The sequence below is a fragment of the Cygnus atratus genome, chromosome 8 (assembly GCF_013377495.2).
Source record: "Cygnus atratus isolate AKBS03 ecotype Queensland, Australia chromosome 8, CAtr_DNAZoo_HiC_assembly, whole genome shotgun sequence".
Lineage (NCBI taxonomy): Eukaryota > Metazoa > Chordata > Aves > Anseriformes > Anatidae > Cygnus > Cygnus atratus.
Window position 1 is genome coordinate 11,054,833 of NC_066369.1, and position 18,738 is coordinate 11,073,570.

The 18,738-nt window shown below is 48.6% G+C and overlaps 1 protein-coding gene across 1 annotated transcript in view; it reads right to left on the reverse strand.

Annotated features, from left to right (window-relative positions):
- Nucleotides 1–250: 250 nt before the first annotated feature.
- Nucleotides 251–18,738, reverse strand: part of XPR1 (xenotropic and polytropic retrovirus receptor 1) — a 103,846-nt gene continuing 85,358 nt past the window's right edge. The window contains exons 12-15 of the mRNA XM_035537974.2: nucleotides 7,162–7,328; nucleotides 6,305–6,444; nucleotides 5,257–5,478; nucleotides 251–4,395 (exon numbers count right to left, since the gene is read on the reverse strand). Of these exons, the coding sequence (XP_035393867.1) occupies nucleotides 4,335–4,395; nucleotides 5,257–5,478; nucleotides 6,305–6,444; nucleotides 7,162–7,328 (590 nt within the window). The 3' untranslated portion in view covers nucleotides 251–4,334. The remainder of the gene's footprint in view (nucleotides 4,396–5,256; nucleotides 5,479–6,304; nucleotides 6,445–7,161; nucleotides 7,329–18,738) is intronic.

The window sequence follows — 18,738 nt, forward strand, 5'->3', positions numbered from 1 at the left end:
AACGTCCCCGCTGCCCGCCCGCCTGCCCAGGGCATTTCAATTTCCGCCAGCGGCCCTGCCCTGCAAATCTCCTGGGGCCAAAAGCGAGCCCCAGGGCTCCACATCCCTGCCAGCCCTGCCCTGAAAATCTCCTCGGGGCCGAAAGCGAGCCCCAGGGCTCCAAATCCCTGCGCGAGGATGAAGCGAGGGCAGGCGAGGAACCCGCGGGCGCGCGAGGAGGGCGCACAGAGTGGTGAGACACGAGCCGTCAGACCGTTGGAAAACAAAGAGCTTGTAATAATGAAAAAAAGGACAGATTTCGTAACCAATCACTTTTTCCTTTTAAAAACACAATCACAGTAACTTTGCTTTTATACAACCACCTAGAAACTATGAAACAGTATCACATTGTGCATTTTTTTTTTTAAACCTACTTATCAAGAAGGGTATTCCACACTCCAAAAATGATATCCATTTGGGAAGGAAAGAGGAGACAGCTAACAGCGCAGTCACAGATACATCATGAGTCCAAGCAAGCGGCAATTTCTTTGTCCTCACCTTTTCCACTTAGCCAAAAAGAAGAGTGGAGAAGGGGATAGCGAAAGAGAAAGGAGGAAAGAAAGAAAGCACCCACAGAGGACTAATCACACTCCATAATTACTTTGGACATCTACAGGTCAGGGCTTCATAGAGTAATCGTTCAGACCAACACAGCAAAAACGATCCGATGGCCTTTGGAATAAAACTCAAATCAAGGAAATGCTCGAGGCACAGCTCACCCCCAGCCACGCGTGCCCATGGGGTGGTGGAGGTGAGGTGGGACCGGGGCTGGCTTCGTGCCGCTGGGAGGCGGCCGCGTTCCCTCGGGTGTTGGAGGCAAAGCGCCAAGCACGGCTTCCATCGCTCCCTGGGACACCTGCGGTGAAAACCCCAGGGGTTTTCTCCTCCCGACCTGACCCGGGCCTGCATCGCCTGCCTCTCCTCCGAGCAGAGGGAGCCCTGCTCCTCGGGCCCCCCGGAAAGCAGCTGTGAAGGTCAGGACAAGGAGGATTCGCCAGGGAGGTACCAGCGGCCACTTCCTACCAAGAGCGGATCGAACTGCTCCACCTGGGACTTCCTCCCCGTGGCCAAAGCCACGCAGGGGGGCCAGAGCCGAAGGGGGCACCGGGGAGCTCCAGGTAGCTGAGAAACCCCGGAGGCTGCAAATCCCAACCTGCGACCCCGAACTCCTCACCCCCTGCAAGCCACGGATCCCTGAAAGGGCGGATGGGATGGAAAGCAACAGGGAGCAAAGAGAAAGGAGTTCAGAGGGAATCCCCAAAAACCACCGCCCACACTGCAGCATCACCTCCCCTTCGGTGGGACCATCCCCAAGGGCTCCAGCAGCTGGAAGAGGCTTCCTGCCATCCTCAGAGCCACGCACAACCACGGCCCCTGGCAAGCCTTAGGCCACGAAGGCAAGGGGAAGACCTCAAGACCACCGAGGTGCCCCAGCCGTACCATCACAACTTGAGAGCAGCCTTCGGCCACATCCCAGCATCTAAAGTACCAGCTTAAAAAGCCCAGCTCCTTATTCTGCTCCCCAGTCGTTTCTAGATTGCTCCCCTGCTTTTCTCCCCCCAGCAGTGTTTTCGAGTCCCCCTTTCAGTTCCACCAGAGCCCACTCACAAAACTCGGCCACCCGCTCCCCTTGCTCAAGGAGCCCGGCACCATTTCCTCTCCACATCTGCCTCGCTCTGCTGGCCAGATGTTTGCAGAGACACGGGGCCGCCCGGGTTCTAGCACCGACCCTCGGAAGGAATCCGCGCCCTGTGTTTCTCAGAAGTCTCCGGTAGGTCGGGAACACGCGCCGGGGAGACAGGGTCCTTTAAAAGCCATGCTGCTGTCCCCAGAGAGCATCCTCCCTGCCAAAAGGGACGGCGTTGTATTTCAAGAGAAAACGTTTGCCAGCTGTGGCACGCCGCCTCCCCTTTTGCTTATTTCTCCTGGCAGCAAAGACAGAAAAAAAAAAATGGGAAGGGAGAGAGCCAGGAAGGAGACAGGCCCGAGCAGCAGACGGACAGATGGATTCTTGCTTTGATAAACCACAGAGTAAAAACACAATTGCTTGCAACTCGCAGCTCCCCGTCAGGTTAGGACCAGGGGGCCCCCAACGTGCCCGGCTCTCCCCAGCCCCGCTGAGGAAGGCAGGGAGCTCCCGGTGGCACTTCAAATCCCCTCTCGGAGCCAGGCTGCGACGTGTTCCCGTTCCCTCGGAAAGGCAGAGCTACCAGCGAGCTTTCTTTACAAAAACAACCACCGAAGTAACCACACTCGCTTGCTCTGGGCCGCTCCCCTCAGTGCCGCTGCCCTCCCGGTGAGCTGCCCCCAGCTCCGCAGGGCTCCAGCAGCTGCACGAGCTCCGGGCGCAGCGACCACTGCCAGTTAGCAAAACTATTTTAAGGGGCTTTAGACCTCAGTTTCTGCTTGCCTACGAGCAGGGAGTAGTGGACCTAGGGGAGCTGGCAGGGGAAACAGCTCGTGGGCACCAAGGGGCACTGAGCAGACGGAGGTGGCCGCCGCACTGCACCGATGGCAGGGTGCGGGCACGTCCCCGGCAAGCTCAGTGCGCGTCTCGGGCAGCTACCGACCTGCAGTGTTGGCCTTGTTCTGTCACGGGTTCACTACCACTTAATTTTAACCTATTTCAAATGAAATGAACTAAGTTTCCTTCTTCAGTTCCTCTGGGCAAGAGAGGCACAGCAGGCAAAAACTGAGAAAACGCAACGCACCAGCAGGCAGGTGGGAAACCGCGCTCACAGCTCGCGAACGGAAACAACACGACAGCAGCCAGGCAGGCATTCCTGCAATTCCATCGCCGAAAATGGACGCAAGCCAACGGACAGACATCAGTGCAAGGATCCTACACGAAGAGGCCCACCTCGCCTTTGCAGCAGCAGCCACACAGCCGGACACAGCTGCCCGGGAGCCAGCCACCCGTCTGCTTCCTTCTCTACGGGAGGAGACCAACAAGGCTACCACGTCAGCATCGTGAGCTGCTCAGCAAGGCGGATGCCCCTCACCTGAGCCTGCTTGATAGCATCACGCTTCCTAAACTAGGTTACGGAGAGCAGGCGAGAGGCAGGAGGAACAGCCAAGCTGTGTTGTGCCGGGAGAGTGCCCGACGGGCTTTTTGCCACGTCGGGCAGAACAGCAGCCACAAGGGGACCTTTGCTCTGCATCCCCATCAGGAGGCACCACGGAGACCCTTCTGTGCTCCCCAACCACAGCCAGCTCGAGCCCCCTGCGGGAGAACAGCAGGAAAGCTCCCAGCTTGGCACCAGGTGGATCGTGCCCTCACCTAACGATTATTAAGGCTTTGAAATACAGATTTTGATCCGGACAACGGATTTCCGAAGCCTTTGTCTGCCTAGCTGTTTGCACGATTGGTAGGACCCGACTCGCCCTTCGAAAGGGTCTCAGGATCATTTGCACTGCTTTCACACAGCTGCATGGGAAGTCGGCACTGAACTGGCACAAGAGACATGCCCAGAAGCAGTAGCAGCAACTAAAAGTCAGAAAGAGAAACTTTGGCTTAAAATAAAATTGAAAAGAAAGAAAGAAAGAGATAAAAGGTAAACAGGTGCAAGTTGTCTCGCGAGAGGGGTACGTGCAGAGCATAACCCCACAACCCTAGAGATCTAGATCGACATTCCCGGCTTCGTTTTACTGTTACAACCTTCATTGCACAGGACTCAGAATCACTCTCATATGGTTGTTAGGTTTCATAAATAATGTGAAAACTATACGCAACAGATACATCATATTTCCAAAAACTTATAAGAAAAGTTACATCAAATTAAAAAGTAGCTTCATGAATGAAGATACTGCTCTAAGTGCACTTTCCCTGCAAGTGCAGCCAGTGCCTCAGCGCTGGATATGAAGAAAAAAAAAAAAAATCAGATTTAAAAACTTAAGTCCGGTTTCAACCAGTCAAAACCGGGCCAAGCAGAAACCGAGGGTGTTCTCGGCACTGTCCCATGAGGGAGTCCCTATGATGCTTCTTTATCCAGACAGGTTTGTATGTCCTTGTTGAGACTGTAAACAATCCTTCTTTCCTGAACTGTCCTTTTTATTGGCAAAAGAAAGTAAAATATTTTATTTTTAAAATAGAACATCAAAATTAACCCAGAAGAAAAGAAATGAAACACAGTGAGCTTGTTGGAGTCCATAGGATCTGGTCTGGAAGAGCTCGGAAAACGTGTTCAGTGTTTTCTCCTGTTTTCAGCTGGAACTGTACCAGAGACTGGGTTACTTGGGGAAGAGGGGAGCAGAATGAGAAAACAAAGGATGCGGAATAAAAGACCGTGGCCATTTCATGTGTTCACTTCTTTCGCTAGGTCCTCTATCAATACCTTAGTGTCAGAAGCCTTGGACCTGGAAAAAAACAAACAGAGAAAACACTCGCTGGGGAGGAGAAATTCCCTTTTCTACACACAGACAACAAAAGAGCAGTGCACCTGAAAATCTCTTACACAGACAGGGGGTAAGCAGGCTACTGGAATTGCTTCACCCACTGCCATTCTCCCTAAGAATAGAAGGGCCTTATAAATACATCCCAACTGTCCCTCTGCAGTGACTACACAATGCTCCTTGCATGCTGTGCTCCCTCATTCCTGGAGAGCCCAAGCTTGCCTCTCAGCCACGGGGCAGGGCTTTGGAGTCATGCTGCAGGGGAAGAAGCAATGGCTGGACACCGGAGCATCCTGTGATGCTGAGAGCACAGGCGCTGCAGCGAAGAAGATGCGCAGCCAAAAGGTTCAGGGGCTGGGGTGCAAGATGAGGAAATGTGTAGGGTATAAGAATGAGGGGTGGAAAGAAAAATTTCATGGGTTTGGATTTGGGAGAGGAAGGGGTCTGAGATCTCACATGTGAAATCTTAACCGAAGGGTAACTGAAATCTCAGGGTGGTCTGAAGCCTGGAAATGGCTGATTGAAGAGAACCTGTCTCCCAGGTCTGGATTTATCACCTCTGGCAACTGTTACAGGTTATTTTTGCAGGAGGGGAGTTCTGTAAACAGAACTGCCTTTTCCAGTGGTTTAACAGAACCCAAAGACAGTGTAAAAGATGGATCAACCCTCCAGCAGAAGCATATTCATTTACTAATCAGACCTGTCCACCCTTTGAAGGACTGCTTCAGCTGAGGTCTTAGCATGATTACCCGGTCGATAAACGGCCACAAAGCAACAGCTCCAACATGATTTGGTTTGTTGTGCTGGAGGAAAGGAGAAACGTACTGTGAAGCAAGACGAGGTCTGCGCAAGGATATGCTCTGGCTGCGCTTCCACTGTTTGTTCTTACGGCGATTTCGTACACCATCTTCCTGGTCCATCATCTGATCCAAGAGCGTCAGGTCATCGGCGTTGAGCGGTGCCACGGAGATGTCCCTCACGGCACGGAACTCCCCACAGTTGTTCAGGTGCTCGTTCTCCAGACGGAAGAAGTTCCACACAAACCGCCTGCAGGGAGAAAAAGTGAAATTTGTCACTGCAGTCCCACTCGTACGGGCATCGCCCGTGTTTGTCGAAGCACTGATCCACGCACCCAGATAGCACTGATACACAGCACTGACCGCTGTCACTGATCACAAAGTGCCTCTGGGAACGTGCCTGGAGTACCGACAAACAGCAAATGACTAACAGCAGCACCTGCTCCAACATCTTCCCAGCTCCCCGGAGAACAACAGATCTGGCAGGCTCATTCATTGTCCTAACGATGACAACCCTGGTCCAGAGAGCATGGAGGCAGCAGGCATTACAAGTGAAAGGAAAAATATATGGCAACCTCTGCCACATACATGAGTGAGGTTCAGCTTCAATTTTTTTTTTAAATTCATCTCAAGAAGCTGTGGGGGTCTCCAGCTAGAGTAAGAGTGCGTAGAGCCCTGAAACCTTGCAGGGTCCAAACCAATGATCCACATTAGTGTTTGGAAAAGAAGCAGGAATTTGAGAATAATTGTAAACGTAAAATCAGGTGAAATTTCAAATGCTTCTGCCAATAACATAATTTTAAGGAGAAATTTATTAATAGCAAAACCCTCTAAATTAGGTCTAGGTTCAGATTAAATGACAAATGCAGTGAGAAGGACCCAGCCACAAATTCCTGCAGAGCCCTGTACAGCTTCCTTGGCTCAGCACCCTGTTCAGATTAAATGTTCCTGTAAGACTTTATCTTCAGTTTTAAGGACGTGTATCTTCCATATACATGAGCACAATACTGCCCACTGTGCTGGCATTATACAAATAATAAAAAATAGAAACAAACTGTTGAGTCAAGCAGCCTTACCTGAAAACCTCAAGTGGGGCAAAAACAGTAGAAATGATGTCCCCAGCATACGGAAAGATTTGCATGGAGGTGAGGGAGATCTGGATGGTCCACGCAAAACGCAGGATCACGTCCTCTACAATGGCACAATAGTAGTATGCCTGAAGAACAGGACAGACAAACAGGACAGGTCATCTAGCATGGTCTGCACAGAAGACTGATCTATTCAGGCCTTCAGAAAGAGGCAGGCCTGCGTGCTTAAACTTCTAAATCAACTTTGTAGCTTTCACGTAGACAGGAATTACATCCTACACTGCTTGCTGAATACCTACAGGAATGATACAATAACGCTTATTGCACTTCCTACACTTTTCGTTCCCGGACAAAAGACTCAAGTAAAGTTAAATTTTGCTGCAAACCCTCAGCATTTTCCACATACTCATGTGCCTTTATTAAACTTGGAAGAAACATGACAGAATATGGGTAAAAGTGAGTTTCACGGGCCGTTTACGGTGGCCTTGGAAAGCACCACTGAACAGCACCTGCAATTCAGCAACAAAACCAGCCAGTGGTCTATGCAAAAGCTTTGTACAGCTGTGGTAAGAGCTGCTTGAAAGTTGGTTTACATTTGCATAGCTTCTAATTGCAGACACAACTATCTTGTTACAGAGGCAGCATAAAGACAGAGAAACTGTCTCAACCACCAGAAACGTGAACGGTGTGAAACGATCGCTTTGAAGTAATGAACTCTGCTGCTAGAAAACCCTGGTGCACAGCATTCAGGAAGCATGAGGTAGCCAACTGCAACATGCTCTATGCCCAGGTTTTGTTAAAAGGCTAAAGGCTTTCTCTAGCAGGAGAGCAGGCCGTATACGCACTTTCTGTGGGTAGACAATTCCTTCTCGGAGAAAGGTATTTTCACCAGCATTTTTGTCAAAGAGACCCCAGTCCATCTTCAGGTCCCAAATGAGCGTATAGCAAGAGCTGATGAAATAGAAGATAATCCACAGGTAGAAGAACACTTGGGTGTCACTGTGGTTTTTAGCTGCAAAAGAGAAGAACAGCACATTTCTGTACATCTTAAAGCAGATTGCTTCTTAAAACAGTCATAAATTGGCTGACTCCACCAGGGAAAGTAACACCCCTTTTATTCACCTTCTGAGAAAACCAGGCTAGCCCACCTGAAACCAACTGAAAGCCTTACCAGGACCAGATTTACACTGTAATTTAAATTGCGCTTTAAACTCATTCAACATTTTGCACTTGGAATTGAAATGTGCATTAACATCTTCATTTCCTTGCAACTTGTGGCAGACCTGTCATTCTAACTCTGAACAGCAGGTGGAAGCTGAGGGCCGTGTTTCACAAAGGACACGGGCCTGTACAAAGGATAAAGCAACGAGGCAATGCTCAGTTAGAAGGGTTTTGTTAGCGTGTATTTGACTTTGCACAAATGCGAACAGTAAATTAATGCTCTAACAGCCTGAAAGAAGATGGACAGGACAGGAATTCCACTAGCTATTTCAGAGGTTGTGGTGACAGGGAAAATAAGCAAAAAGAAAGCAATACGTGTACGTACAAATCACAAAGAGTTCTGAATATCCTTACAGAGCTCTGTCTTGTGTGACACAGGACAGGGGGACCAAGGTTTGTTCACCTGTGGATACGTTTTTGTAAATAAGCTGCTCCCTGCTGCCACCTGAAAAGGCTGCGCTGCTCTCTCAATTCAGCTACATTTCCTTACATCAGTCAGCTGGGCAAAAAACAAACAGATCTGATCATTCTGTTTGCTTTCACTTAGCAAATCTGGGTCATAAAGTTCATACAAACAGAAGATTACGATGCTTCGCCAGGCTGAGACACTTGGCATCTCTGTGCCGTTAGCAGTCTTTTCTGCGCAGCAGCTTGAGATTGCCTGTCCTCCGATTCCTTCTAACAAAGCCAGCAGCACTTCCAATACAAAAAAAAAGCCAATAATGTTTCCAGTACAAAACCGATGCCATACTGACAGCGTTGTTTTCCACATACGTGGCTTTAAACCAAGAAAATCCCTGAAGCCAATCTCACACAGAGCAACAGGGCAATTTGCTCTCTCCTCTTTCTGTTTTTTAACAACTGTGATATAAACGTGCTGCAGCAAACCGATAAAATTAATGGAGGTGAAAATGAGAGGCATCGTGTAAGAGCACATTCTTCCCATTATGCCTTTCAGGCTCCCTGGACACGACGTGCAGGATATAGGTCAAATACACACACACATTCCCTTTGCAAAACACATCCCCTAAAGCAAACCTATTAAAACCACTTATGCAGCAAAGCCTATCTGCAGCCAAGCTTCAAATCGGCAGAGGAAAAGGACGAGAGGTTCACTTCAGCTTTACAGCTTTGACCAGCCTTCCTGCTTTCGTGCAAGGCCAGAAGTGTTTGCACTGCAGCCCTCCTCTCCCTGCAGCTCGGTCCGACCCCGCTGCCCAACCCTGCTGCTGCAGAGCGCCGTACGGACGTCGTGTGCCGCACGGGCTCCGATGCTCAGCTACGTAAATGCTGCTGCTAAAACCTCCTCTCCTGTTCCTTCTCAAAGAGCAGTTGCCCACAAAACAGGACTCAGGCTGAGGCTTAGCAATTAGGGCTCTACTGCAAGATTTCATCCTCCCCCATCAGCTCCTCCAAAGCCTCCCCTACGTCATTTCATAAGAAAGAAAAGGCAGATGCCCATGTTCTGTGACTCAGACACTAAGGCTGTGCTTTCCTCCGTTATTTTTAGCTCATTAGATCTCCATGTTCAGTTCCCCTACCAGATCCTAAACAATAATTCAGAGAGGCAGTTAAGGGGTTAAGTGCTTTAAAGCATCTAAAATGCTCCAAACTACCCCGGAGGCTTCATACTTCCTACAGGCAGCTTAGGCTTGAAGCTTGGCTCCTGCTGGTTTGTGGTTTTTGTTTGTTTGTTTTTTAAGGACAGAATTAAAATAAACTGAAGCTGCACACCTTCAGAGAGATGTGGAAGGCAGTGCTGGCAGTACCATCCACGGCCATGCCCTGCAGTGCTGAAGGACAGCCACACATCGCTGGGATGCTCCTTGGTGTTTTCCTGCTCTCTGCTCATGGAGGGGATGGTCTGGCCCCAGAACATCATCTCGAAGTATGTAAGGGGCAAAGTGTGCGTAACCAGAGCTAACAAAACCGTACGCTAAATTGCCAGCTAGGAAGGTGATTAAAAACATTCATGCAGCTTAAGCCTAAATTGCCTGACAAGTGACTGTGTGCAATTCCCGAAAAGAGGAGTGCCAGGAAGAAAAAGTCCCAAGTAAGAAATCTTGCAGCATCAACTTCACCAAACTCAAAAGGACGTGGTTGCTTCCAGTTAGGCTATCCTGGCTCCAGCTCCCTTTCTCAGCCCGTCTTTCCACTGGCATCTGTGGTGACGCTGCATGCCCCTGGCTCTTGCCTGTTTTCTCACCCACCAGTTCTGCACTGCATTCAGCTCCTGAAAAACTTCATTACAAAAACAGATCACTCCCTGGTAAAACACTCTCATCAGAACAAGCCTATTGTCTTCATCCTTGGCCTTTGAGTCCCTTCCTTTAATAACTTCTCTTCTTTTTCCTCCTGCCTGCAATTCTGTTTGATACCTTCCTTCCTTCTGTCCTCATTGGTATTCAGCTGGTGTACGGAAATATGTTACTGCTCTAGGCAAGCAATTATATCTCAATCTCCACTGGCTGGTCCTCGTGGCCCTCTTCGGCGCTGCTCAGGGGGTTAGGAAATCAAGGCATTCATATTCTGCCCAGAGGCTCCATCTACCGCCCGCCCGTTCTGGAGGAGCAATATGTTGCTGTGTATACATATGATGATGTCAGGGTCTACGTAAACAGGAACTGTTTCATCCCATTTTTTAATTTGTTTAACGATGTGCCAAAACCCACCAAAAACACCACTGGAGAGTCTCACGGACCACAGAAGCGTGCTGGACACCTGGTAGATCTCAGCACTTCCAAGAAGTGAAAAAGACCCAACTTTTTAAAATGCTATGGACTGCAGTAAGCCTTCTGCAGGACAACTGCCAGCCCACCGAGTCAGAGGTGCACAAGGACCTTTGTACCAGAGGCTCCAGCAGGCACCGCCACGTAGCAACTTCCCCAGCCACACGGTTATTCAAAACGGCCCAGGCAGGACGACACACCATCAGCACAAAACCACGGCAGGTAACGCTGCGGGTGCAGGTTTAGCCCCTGTGGAGGGCAGATTTCAATGCATGTTCAGATTAGCATGTCTGCAGGTTGGAGGTGTTCAGCTGTGTCGAGGCTATTCGAGTTCGCTGTCCTGCCGCAGCACCCACGCCATCCCCACTTGCTGCAGACGATGGGAAGCAGCACGCTGCAGGGACCACTTGCAACCTTCACTGCGGGCAAAATTGTCATTAGCGTCCTCAGCTTACCCTGTAAAAGGCAATTCCGGTAGATACTCTGCACAAACACACCCACAAATTGCCCCAGAAGGTCAACTGGATGAATAATGGAAGGCTTCAACCTTTGAACTGAAGCTGTGAATGGCCACAGACCAGGAAAACAGCCAAAGGCACATGCAGCAACAGAATTTACTGCGTGAAAAAATTGCTGATAGACAAATATCTTCGATACCAAAACCAGCCACAGGGGACACAGTATCTGACTAGCATTTTGAGAGAACAATACTGTGCAGAAATTATAGCCCCTTCCAAACACAGGCAAGAGAAAGGTCGCTTTCCATCAAAGATAGACAGCAAATACTATCCTGAATGCAGTTAATATTGACTTTACTTCCAGAGAATACTATCTGTTTACCCTGCTGAATTATTCCGGGGAATGTAAACACTATATAGTATTCAACACAGCAAAAATCAATGCCATGTATTATTGAAGACCTGGATAAGAGCACAATGGCCCTTGATAAGCACTCCTGGTGTGTCAGCCGCTGCAGCCGGCTGTGGTTTTTGCTGATGGTGAAAGCTGTGATAAAAGCTGTAAGAAGTCTGAGGTTATCAGGAAACATAGCAGGTAAGCCCTGCTACACGATACAACGCTGAGTGTACTGGAGCAGCTCCGCCTCCAGTGTGAATTAAAAACCTCTTGATCAAGGCACGCCAAATTCAGTCTCCTTTGATGGCTACCCTTTCGATTGCAGATTTAAGCATAACCTAAACAAACAAAAAAAAACGTATTTACAGTGTGCTAGACGAGAGATACTAGAAAACTGAGCATGTACTTTCTGTTACCAGTGAGGCTGCGGATGATGTGTGCCTCTTAACTCCATCCCAGCACACAAAGGGAGGTGCGCGAAGGCTGAAAGTGACTTACCTCCCCAGGAACTGCCACCAGAACGGCACCCCAAAGCACTTATCTCACAACCTCATGGCTTGAAACGCAGCCTGACTGATCCCTCGGTAATTATAACTCTTAATGAAGGGATAGCAGTACTGCTCCCTTTCCCCCCAGCCTGCACGCACCTCTATTTCATGCAGATCAATGGCAGAGACGTGACACGACAGTGGACTTAATGCAGGAAAAAGGCAAATAACCGCAAGGAGCACAAGGACGCGCCATTGTGCACTGACAAGCTTTGTCAAACACCAACCATTTCGTATGAACAACCTTCTCAGATTCTGCAAACCTCTCCCATAGCCTCGAGGCACAATTTAAAGCAAAGTAGCAAAAGACAGCACAGTGAAGAGCTGTCAGGAGGCAGCCTCTCCTTTCTTCTTCTATTTTAGACTGCGCATTTGTAAAACAGGGAAATCCCTAAATCCTGTTTTCACTAAAAAAACACTCTGCTAGTTTGCATTGTAGGAAATGCAACTGTGTCTGATTTAAAGACAGAGTAATTTCATTGCTTGTATCTCACAAGCAAAAGAAACGTGATTTAATTGCAAACTGGAGGACGCATATCATTCCCCGCTGACAGATTTGATCAGATTCTTCCTCCAGCATCTTCTCTCACATTTGAGAAGTGATACTGGGGGGTGTTTAACAGCTACCTTGAGGAGGATGGGGTTTCCAATCTAACCATTTGCCAGCGGTCTCGCTAATAAGAATGTCTGGATTCACAATCAAAAATAATTTGTGTGATAATCAGGGCCTTCACTGGACAATATAGGGATTGGGGCACGATGTCATCTGGTACCTCTATAGTGCTTTGAGATCCCCAAAGAGATTCCTTCAAAATGCAAAAGTGATAAAAGAAAAAAAAAGATGGATTATTGCATCTCCTAGATTCCTGCAGCACAGAGAACTCCAGGCCTGCATTCATTTGGAAGGTAAATTGCTTGTGATGCAGTCAGTTGCTTCTTCTAATATGTTCCATTAAATAAAAAAAGCCAGGCTTCCCCCTCTTAAGTGCCCATGAAATGAGGTATCGGTAGGCCATCCTTTCTACTTACACCTTATTCATTAGTGTTCTCGCTTCTCCAGTCACCATTAACTCAAAGCTGCATTAAGCGATATAAATGGCACTGGTAGTCCCCTTGCAAAGCCCCAGCCATGGAAATGCACCTCACAGCTGCAGGTTTCGGAACCACATGAATGAATCATTCTCCTGGTAGGGTGCCGAGGTGCCTCTCCCCCACAGCTCGGCTGCTGGCAGAGGGAAGCATCCCACTTGACATTTAGAGGCCTACAAAGCATTGGAAAATTTCCCTGTGGGATTTCACGCCTCATTTGTGCTGACATTCAGGGGGCTGTGGCAGTTCCGAAAGCACTCTGCCTAGAAACGAGCCCGCCCCTGCTGAGCACAGGCATCGCACCCGGCCCACTCGGGTGGGAGCCTTGGGGTGCTCCTCGTGCATCCCTGCTCCATCCCCAGGTACCTGGAGCCCTGGCTGAGCAATTAGAGGAGCCGACAAGGCAGTGTTGGGAGTCAGGCTCGCTCACGGTGCCGCAGAGATCCTCGGCAGAGCTGGGATGGGGTCGGAGGCCAGGATGGAAATGTTTGCCCACAGCAACGCCTCAAATTCTCCGCTAATGACACTGCCACCACTCCGACGGAAAGGATCTGAAAGACTGGTTAATGAACACAACTCGTTACCGAAGGCCTCCTGGGCATGGGATGACAGGGTTTCAGACAAAAATGCATCCTAGCTCACAGCAATGTGACAAGACATTGTACACTTTGGCTCCAAATAATCACCCTGATGGAGCTGCCAGTGTGCCCTGCTAAGGCAAGCTGCACAAAGCAGCCACTGCTAAGAAAGAAGACAGTTAATCCCATTACAAAGTTTGTTTTACTTCAAGAGGACAACCTAAGCACCCTGTAAGGCTCGTGTGACACCTAAATCAAACGATCTGGCTTGCCACAGTGCTGACAGCTGTTCCAACACGGAGGAGAGCTCTTGTACCAATACACAAGGAATAACCGGGGAACAGGATCTCACAAATGCTGTTTGTTGGTTTCACCCTTCCATGAAAAAGTCTTTTTTTCACCCTTCCATGAAAAATAGTATTTTTTCCCACTAAAAATTTGCACTTGAACTCCAAATGCCCTTTTATTTTGCCTTGCCAATTCTCCCCACTCATTTCACATCTGAGGTACCATTAGCTTCTGCACCAATGTCTGATTTCTCTAAAACTTGCTTTAGTCCCAGTTCTCACATCACCTTGTTCTTGTCTCATGCTGTAACCACTTAGGATCACGGTTAACTATGGGTCCCCTGCCAGGGAATTCACTCCAGGGGGTTGCATCCTGCAGTTTCTAACATGGTGGCAACAAGGGCTAAGTGGCATAGCCCACCCCAGCCACCATCACTTCAACAGGCAGAGGACAGCAGGGCTAAGATGCAGTCAGGTATCCTCCAGCAGCTGCCAGTAATGTTCAGTGTTGCCACCATCCTCTCCCCCCTCCATCCATCCATCCATCCTGGTGATGGATGGCACAGTTGTGCTGTGGTGGGACCGACCGTGGGAGAACCAGCGATCCATTCCAGCGTGAAGCCAGCTACGCCACCCGGCACAACTGCTGGGAACTGCTTAAACCATCGTGATTAATGAGGAGTGGGGGGCAGCTGTGAGACCTGAAACAGCCCTGGAGTCTTCCGCTAGGTTTCCAAACAGCAGCACGTTTCCCATTCATCTTCATCTGTTCAGGCCTGCTTGAACCTCTCCGTGAGTAAGAGACGGTCCAACACCTTCCTGCAAAAGCCCATTAATCTAGGGATGGCTCCTGCCTTGTCAGGTCACATCTTTATTCCTAGGTAAGACAATGACTTTCACAGTTTTCATTTATGCTAGCTTAAAAAAACAAACAAACAAAAAAAACCAACACAAAAGCAAAGACACAACGACCGTTACACATCACTGCAGCAGGATGGCTGTTTCTGAAGCGATGCTGAGAACACAGGTGGAAGCACTGCGCTACAGACACAGCCCCAAGTAGGTACTGTCAGTGTTCTGGACTGTTTAATGAGAAAGTGTGTAGCAGTTTAATTGTCTTAGACTGGGAGCTCTCCACTGCTTTTCCAAGCTGATGGCAGCTCACGTCCAGCAGTCTTATTTGGGGTATCTATTAAGGGTATGGGAGTGGTACGGAAGAAGAGACACTTGCACAAATTCCCAGGACACATGGGTTGACTTCAGATTAAATCAGAGGTCATTAAACAGCTGGGTACCACCCACGCCACAATGGTTTCATGGAATAAAGTGTGTGAATCACACCGACGATGAAAGCTTCACATAAACAAACCACCACATCTTTCCCTCAGTTAAAGGATAAAATCCCATATAGCCAATTCTAAGCCAGCAGCTGTACTTCAGCTCACTGACATGTTCTTGAAAAGTCAAGGTAAGCTACACAGATGCTCATACCAACTGCAAATCACACAAAACAAGAAAATGATGGGAACGCTTGAAGAAGCTTAGTTATTCAAGCACAGAAGCCAAATCTGTATTCTACACGAGCCAGATATTTCAGATGACACCACAGGAGCAAAAAGCATCGAGACAAGAAAAATGAGAAGCAGTAGAAAAAAGCAGAGAGGCATATTTTACAAAGAACAAAGTGAGTGCATGTGTCACACACGATGCTCAAGAAGCAACCAGCACTCTCCTAGCACAAGACAACTCCAGTTGCACTGCTTCTCAACATGCTATGGTAGGAGCCGAACTCCTAAATACAACCACTGGATCTGAAGCATTAGGACTTAATTGCTTGTTTCCCCAGAGATGCCCAGGTTTCCATATGGATTACCTAAAGCAAAGCAACGTTCAGCAGGCCAGCTCTGGGTGAAGCTACTGAGCATTGCCAGTGCTAAAAGGTAGAGGAAGGGGAGGAAGAGCCGGGGACAGAGGCGGCTGCTCCGCCGCACCGTGGCCAGGCAGGGAGGCACAGGCTGCAATTGCTGGGTCGCTTAGAGTTACAGATCTGCCTTATTTGCCTGGGCAAACATATCCCGGAGGACTATATTTACAGAACACGGCCTTTGCTTCCCATTCCTTTGAGTGATATAAAAATACTGAGAATTCTTCCTTTGGGAGCTTAGCAACAGTTGCCCTTTGGTTCCCGCTGTCTTCCCCAAAACACGGTCGTGTTCCTGAGCTGGCGGCGAAGCGGATGGCTCGAGTTAGCACTCGTGCACGCAGCTGCTGCCTGCTCGAGTCCCACGCTACGGGACTCTAGCTTAAGCATCACTAATTCAGGAGATGATAGCTTGGAGGGAGCTCTGTAAACAAGCTGGATTCCAGCACTGCGAGAGTGCCAGTTTGGGAGACAAGACGCAACAGGATTTACTTTGGTATCTACTGGGTCTATCGTTACAACTGCAAAAAGCAGAGAAAGTTGCATTTTGCATCCAAATCAGATGGAAGAAAAGTAAAGGCTTCATTAAGGGAAGAAAGAATTCACCACCCAAGCAGTATGAGGTCTTGAACAGTGATCTTTTGGGGAAACTGAAACGCCAGTCCAAAGCCTACAGTATCACTGGGACAGGGGGGAACCTTACAAACCTACAGCAGGTTTGGAAAAGGCAGTACCGCATATGCTGCATACATCAGCTGTACGTAATAAGGTGGCATTTGTACATTTGTTTAGCTCAAGTTGTTTTCCACCCAGTCTGTGAAAATACAGCACAACGACGCCATGAATGTGCTCTGTACGAATTAGCTGGCTTTCAACGCTGACAAACCCTCCTAACCACACAGTCCATCTTCACGCAGCTGGCAGTCACAAAACTGAAAACTTACAGAGCAACTACAGATTATTCACTGTTCCAACTCCGGGGAGGAAGACAACCCTCCCCAGAGGGCTGTGATATTCCCCAGGACTCCCAAGGAGAACAGGCTGGTGTACATTACCTGACCTCCCAAGAAAAGGCCACAAATTACCCTCTTTTCCTGGCAGCTGAAAGCTGTCATTCCAGACTTATAAGTCATAGACTTGCAAACAGAGGCATGAAAGTCTGTTTAAATAAAACTCTCGTTAAAACAGCAATTAACAGGTTCGTTACACACTGAAATTTAGAACAGGTCCAAGTAGCAAGGATCTTTACCAATTTGACACTTGTTTTGGGCAGTGTTTGTTCCTAGTAGCAAACATCTCTAGCCCCAACAGTTGTTTTGTAAATAAGAGATGAGTGTTTGTCTCTGCTATACTTAGGCAGACAGAAAGCGTGGGGGAGCAGTGCTTCTGCTTCCAACAGGAACATCGTAAACACTCGGTAACAGCCCATCTGACTCCAAGTTCAGAAAGAACTGGAAATCCATGCAAATCGCTCAGATAAAATGTTAACAGATTTTAACCAAAGTAAGAAGTTATAACAGATCCAGCACACTAGGAAGTGCATTTGTGGCAGCATGGGAATAAGCCAGCAGGGCTGACAAGGCATAGCAAGGTCTTCAGGCAGCACTCTGAAAATCACTGCCAGTCCAGGCGCAATGACATTTGCAAAAGCTGTGCGAACGTGTAATTTCCAAACAGGGGGAAGCTTCCAAATTTTTTTTGCATGATACCAGCAGCTATGTGCTATCGACTGCCACTAACAGAACGGGACAGACCAAAGCTGGGAGTCACCAAGGTCTCTCGGCAGCTGGAACAAGCCCATGCAGGGCTCATAAACACCTCGTTACAGCCCACTCCCTGCCAGATCCCAGGAGCAGACAACAGTTGTGTATGGCAGCTACATGAACAGGGGTCAGCAGCACTGGCACAGACGCAGACCTCAGGGGGAGTAAGATGAGGTCAAGTTCTTAAACAGGACGTTTTGACAGATGCTGGTTTTCCTCCTGTTCCAAACAAACCTACCCCAGCCTTCCCGCCGGAGGCTCTTCCAGGGTGCCCCCACAGGAGGGAGAAGCATTCATCAGCCTCCTAAAAGCAGGCACTGTATATAAAACATACAAGCACCGACTGCAGCCAGGCAATCTGTATTTGTCTCATCTCGCGACTTAGCAGCTGTGACTACCGGGGCTGCAGGGCTGGGAGCGAGGAGCTGCAGGATGGCACCGAGCAAGCAACTTCAGATGGGAGCAAGTTCTGTGGATGTGGCAGCAGGAAGGAGATGCACGAGGAGCCAGGCGATGAGCTGCAACACCATCTGCCAGGGACGCTCCCTCGGCGGGTTTGTGTGCGCACCTGGATGCAGAGCGCCCGACTTCCAACCTTCAGCTTGCACCAGGGCGTTTCTGTGCCACTAGGATGCCAGGCTTGGCAAATGTTATGTGTGTGACTTCAAAACAGCCATTTCTTGGCCACAGGAAGGTTTCTAATAACCCTGCTCCCCCTCCCCAAAACCAGCATGTTAACTAGAAGCATACCTTGAACACCTCTCCCTGCCCTGCTCCAACCATATTTCAGGATAAGTAGTTGCTCACCAGTGTGTGTAGCTGCTAATTCCTGGAGATATAGGAGGCGTATATTTTGAAATGAAAGAATACAGCTTTTAGGACTTCAGAACAATGAAAGGCAGGGCGACTGCCTGAAGTGCAGAAACTAAAAGCTTTTTCCTTCAGAACAAGAGCAGAATCAAGTAATTGTCGTTTCCAGGGAGATGGGGAACTTAGGGATCAGGGCTCAATCTGCAGTTAAATGGATTGGAAACAACTCCCTGCCAGCTGCAGAAAAAACATGGATAAAAACATGCAGAAAAATCCAGAGAGGACATTTTCCCAGCACTGTGAACATCCCCCTGTGTCCAGGAATGATAGACTGACTTTAGTTGTTCATAAAAGCCAAGGGAGAAGAATTTCCTACATCCTCCTTTTCCTTATACATCCCCCATCCAGCCTCCCGTCACAGCAAGAACTGACAGGTATTTATTTCAGTTTCTTCCTTTTGAGAGAGAAACCTGAACATTCTTTCTGCCACTCCTGAATCACAGTTATATGTACACTGTGTATGCAAAAAATACCCAAAGGAAGATCTTAAAATACTCTTTGCAAGCTAGGCAGCCCTTTGACTTTCCACTGAGATATTTCACAGGTGCCAAAGACAAATTC